This window comes from Tupaia chinensis, unplaced genomic scaffold, assembly GCF_000334495.1.
Source record: "Tupaia chinensis unplaced genomic scaffold, TupChi_1.0 Scaffold146445_1, whole genome shotgun sequence".
In the NCBI taxonomy this organism is placed as follows: Eukaryota; Metazoa; Chordata; class Mammalia; order Scandentia; family Tupaiidae; genus Tupaia; species Tupaia belangeri.
In genome coordinates, this window is record NW_006206301.1 from 2,431,079 (window position 1) to 2,436,442 (window position 5,364).

General features: G+C 46.0%; 1 protein-coding gene across 1 annotated transcript; it reads left to right on the forward strand.

The window, feature by feature from the left end:
- The first annotated feature begins 28 nt into the window (after positions 1–28).
- FABP5 (fatty acid binding protein 5) lies at positions 29–4,959 on the forward strand. The gene is made up of 4 exons (XM_006168930.3): positions 29–203; positions 3,569–3,741; positions 4,075–4,176; positions 4,704–4,959. Exons 1-4 carry the CDS (start codon positions 125–127, stop codon positions 4,755–4,757), a joined length of 408 nt encoding a protein of 135 aa, XP_006168992.1. The 5' UTR covers positions 29–124; the 3' UTR covers positions 4,758–4,959.
- Positions 4,960–5,364: the final 405 nt, after the last annotated feature.

The following is a 5,364-nucleotide window of genomic DNA, read 5'->3' on the forward strand; positions in this document are numbered from 1 at the left end:
CCGGCGCCGCGGGGCGCTCCCGCCGCCTTTATGAAGCAGCTGCCGGCGCGGGGAGCCGCACTGCGAGCTCCTCGCCCGGGTCCCTGCTCTCTCTGCTGTGCCTGCCCGCCCGCCCGCGCCCACCATGGCCGACCTTCAGCAGCTGCAAGGAAGATGGCGCCTGGTGGACAGCAAAGGCTTTGAAGATTACATGAAGGAAGTAGGTGAGGCACCGGCCCGGCGGCGCCTGCCAGCGTGGCGTGTGCGTGGCCATCTGTCGCCAGGTCCCGAGCGGCGCGGCGGGCTCCCGGACTGGGGATGCTGGCTTCCCGGCCCCGAAACCCGCCCTACCTTCCCAACCACGCGGTCCCTGGACGCGGCGCGGCAGCTGGCGGCACGCGGCGTGGAGAGCGCAGCGTGGAGAGCGCAGCGCCGGGTCGGGGAGATGTGCCACCGCGTGGTCTGCCCCTCGCCCACGCGGCAGCGTCCCGGAATTGCTGCTGCCCTTTAGTGCGCTCGCACCCCCGCCCAAACCTGCACTTCTTTCGACCCGCATGGGTGCCCCCTTATTTCCCCCTTTTTCCTTCCCCACCTTCTTGCTCTCCCTCGTACCACCATCTTATCTGTCCCTTTGGCCTCATCGTGGTAGCACCCACTTTCCTTTCCCGCTCTGCAGCATCTTTCATCTTTTGTTCATGGATGTCGCGCCCTTCCCACTCCACTGTTCCACCGGGATGCGGCGCCCGGGCGTGGTTTGCAGCAGAAATCCTGCAGAGGGTCTGAACGGAATACCACTCCAGCTTCCATTCGTCTCGTGGTCCCGATCTCTCCCAGGACCTCTGGGTGTAGGCAACCGGCCAGCCGGGCGCTTTGGGCTGGTGCAGCTACCATGGAGTACCTGGGCTTCCTCGCCTCGTGGCGAGGGAGCCGCACGGAGAGGCGTGGTGCTGGCAGCGTTGACCTGCTGGGCCCAGCGCTGCAGTGGGTGGGTGGCCTGCCCAAGGAACACCCTGATGTGATTGTGCCTGGGAATGGCCTTGCATTGCCATCCTGGCCTCTGCATCTTTAGAACGAGGGGCAGAGTAGCAGGCAGGCAATGCACTTTACTGGAAAAGCTTCCTGAGATACTGCAGGGCTCTCCTTCGGCTGCTAACTGCAGCAATATGGGTGCGGCCCTTCAGAAGGCAGTTGACTTAGAGCCTTCCAAGAGAAAGGAGTCCCTGTAGGGAGATTCAGGGTCTCCTTATTCAAAATAGTGCTTCATTCTCTCTGACTGTCCTTCCTTTAGCCAGCTACAGCGATTGCATGCAGGTTGAAATATCCTCTGGCAGATAGCAGACAAACAAAATGGACCTTTGTCACAGGCCACTGGGAAGTGGGATGGTGTTAGCCCTGACGGACTGCTCGGAGGCAGGTAGCCCACGCTGTTAACCTGATTTGATGACGTGACCTTCTGTGACACCTAGTTGCAGTGGCTCTTCACAATCACACTTTACTCTTAATCTGATCCCGTGTGGTATTCAGGCTGGTTTGTGGCAAATCAGGAGTGTTTTTATGATACTTTACATCAAATAAGAAGGCAGTTGTTTTTTGTTTTTCCTGCAAACGTATTGATAGAATAAGCAGACAAGTGAAAAAAAAAAAAAAAAGCTACACTCTTCCAAGAAGTATAGATAGTATTTGTGTGCGTGCACGAGTGTGGGGACCTGTAGCGAATGCTGTTTCTCTGCCCATTGAAAGCCAATTTGTATTCGGGGTTTTAGGGCACACGAAGGAGTCTGAAGGCTGTCAAGGCTCAATTCCTTAGGGAGCAATCAAGGTAGAGGAAGAATAGAGCCCATTTACTTGCCCAGTGTGAGGATAAATAATGACTCAAGGATGCAAAGCACCAACCCTAAGCTGGCAGAAGAGAAGGCTCCATGGGGACATTTAAAAGCCTTGGCTGAGGGCTTCTCATCAAGACAGTCCAGCTGCTGGGTTGTAATCTCCTCATTTGTGAAACAGGGTTTGGCCTGGATCTGCTAACACTAAAAAGAAACATGGGTTATAAATTAATATTTATTAACATGACATTCATTACTGCATAAGTCAATATAGTAACGGAGTTAAACAGCTAGGAGATGTTTTCTATTTTTGAAAGAATTTTTCCATTTATTAGTATCACAATTTTGTTTATTTATTTATTTTTTTGGAGAGGTTTTCTCTGTAGGGCGTGTGCGCTCGCCAGAAGCCAGAAAGACAGAGAGACAGAGAGACAGAAAGCGAGAAATCACCCCCCCAGGGGGGTTGGCCATGCCACAATCCCTTCTTCTCCATTCTCCTCTCGGGATATTGGGCACGCACACACACACACAGCTCAGTGACATAGCCATTATGCTAACTGCTGGTCCCAGCATCACAATTTTGCTAGTTCTTAAAACGTGCTCTTCATCTATCTCAGGATTGATTTTTTTTTTTTCCTCCATTGTAAACCTAGATCAATATACAAACCTATTGGGGCTAGCAGATGGTGTAATGGTTACATCACTGGACTCCCACATGGTCGACTGTGGTTTGAGTCCTGAACCCAGCAGTTTGAAACTCAGGCTGGATACATGTGTGCATGTGCGCCTAAAACCCCCGAGAGGAGAAAGGAATGCAGTGTGGCCACCATCACCACCACCCCCGGGGTGAAGGGAGTGATTTCTTACTTTCTGTCTCTGTCTCTCAGGCAAGCGCATGTGCCCTATAGCAAAAAGTCTCTAAAAACAAACAAGCAAAGATACAAACCTATTTCATATAGTCTCTTAATCAAATTTTATCAAGGGCCTTTTATGCCCCAGCCTATGTACTAGAGTCATAGAATACAATGTTTGGCAGAATCCAGTATGTAGAAAAAGATGGAACAAACTTTTTTTTTCTTTGGAGAGGTTTTTGCTATAGACCATGTGTGCTCGCCCAGCAGACAGAGAAAGACAGACAGAAAGCGAGAAATTACGCCCCAGGGTGGATGACCACACCACAATCCCTTCTCTCCAGATCTTGGGCATGCACATGCATCTGGTGTGGGTTTAAGCCACCGGGTCCGGCCGGGACTCAAACTGTGGTAGACTATATGGGAATCCAGTGACACAGCCATTACCCCAATACCTAGTCCCAAAGATGGAGCAAAGTCTTGAGTTTGCAATTTATCTTCACCTTCTATCAGCTACTTTAAGTCAGATTTAGAAGTCCTGGTTTCTTTCCTAACTTTCTGAAAGCCAGCGTTACATGCTGGTTAAGGGTTGAGATTTGAAACCAGGTTGCCTATACTGCTGGTTACCATCACTTTGTAGCTCAGTGAACTTGGGTAAGGTACTTCAGTGCCCCAGTGGCCCACCTGTCAAGTGGAGCAGTAATCGCCACCTATCTCGGGTGATGTAAGGCTTATATGAATTAATGTGTGTAAAGTGCTAGCACATGGTGAACACTGGATATGTGTTTGTGAGAATGATCCATGCATGAGTAAGCAAAATTACGCCAAGAACAGTGCATACAACTGAATTAATGCTTGAATATGGGGTGATATCTTTGGTTTTCCCTTTATTTAACATGATTTAACATTTTACAGGTGTGGGAATGGCTCTGCGGAAAATGGGTGCAATGGCCAAACCAGATTGTATTATCACTTGTGATGGGAAGAACCTCACCGTAAAAACTGAGAGCACTTTAAAAACAACACAGTTTTCTTGTACCCTGGGAGAAAAGTTCGAAGAAACTACAGCTGACGGAAGAAAAACTCAGGTCAGTCATAACATGTTATGAAAGCACAGAAGCTTCTAGAATGATAGGTGGTTTTAATATTTTTAATAGTTATAGGCAAGAATTTAATGACAAAGTTATTTTATGAGTTGAGTTGTGACAAATTAATAAATATTCCAGCTTCATAAAATGAATGTCTTTTATGAGCTTATAGACGATAAGCATGCACTGTGCTGTGTGTGAATAATGGGTGGGTTAATGAAGTAGACCTAGAAAGGAGAAGATGAAAAAACTGTTGAGTAACGAGTTTATGAGTCATGGAAACCCTCTTGTAACATACTTTGGAAGATTAAAAAGTATATTTGATTTTTGCAGACTGTCTGCGACTTTAAGGATGGTGCGTTGGTTCAACATCAAGAATGGGATGGGAAAGAAAGCACAATAACAAGAAAACTGCAAGATGGAAAATTAGTGGTGGTGAGTATCAAAGTGCTGGGCTTCTTGTTTACCTTCATTGTTCACCTAACTGTTCTGTGTCACTGATTAGGAACCAAAGGATTAAGTTTAGGAAGAAGGAATTGCAAACAAGTTAAATACTGGAACACTATTAAGAAAGCCCTTCTTGGGGATAGGGGAGTGACTTGATATAGCAGAGGATGTAGCGGGAGTTGGGTTCAGTCCTTGCTTGGCTGCTGCATCACAGTGTAATTCATCTTGGCAAGCCATACGACTGCTCTCTTGGGCATACATTTTTCCATTTCTTTAAAATGAGGAATAACATTTGCCTGGACCAAGTGAATAATTTAGCTCTTATCCTCAACACTTTAATTTTCACTGAAGCATATATATGTATTATAAGCAAAACAATAGATTCTAGTTTCTCTCACACCCAGGAATCCTAAAATAAATGTTCTCCTTCTATGAAGTAGATTATAAGATTTCATAGGATTCTGACCTTAATATTTTATTACAACCTGACTCATTAATATTGTTGTTTCTCCTAGGACTGTGTCATGAATAATGTCACCTGTACTCGAGTCTATGAGAAAGTAGAATAAAAATTCCATCATCACTTCAGACAGGAATTAGCTGCGAGGATGAACAAGCTCAGTTCAATGAGCAAATCTCCATACTACTTTTTTTTTTTCATTACTGTGTTCAATTACCTTTATCGCAAACATTTTACATACAACTATTTCCAAGTGTTGATTTAATTAGGATCATCCCTTTGGTTAGTAAATAAATGTGTTTGTGCTAATACATGTCGTATGCATTCTTTATAGGAAATTAGTAAATGAATTTTAATAATTAATGAATTGAATGAATTCTGGGATAATCACAAGGGTGCTTTTTTGAAATTATAACCTGAGGCCAGCAGATGGGTTAGTGGTTAAGATTCTGGATTCCCACATGATTCCAGTGGTTCGAGTCCCAGACTCAGCAACCTGAAACTCACACTGAGCATGTGTGCCAAAGATCCCAGGAGGATAATGGAGAAAGGATTGCAGTGTGGCCATCTGTTTGGGGGGGGGGGGAGGGTGATTTCTCACTTTCTCTGTCTCCAGTGCCCTATAGCAAAAAATCTCTTAAAAAAAAAAAAGAAAATTATAAACTAGTGATTGTACTAGTTTCTCTTATGCCATTACAGACCCATCATTTAAGCTT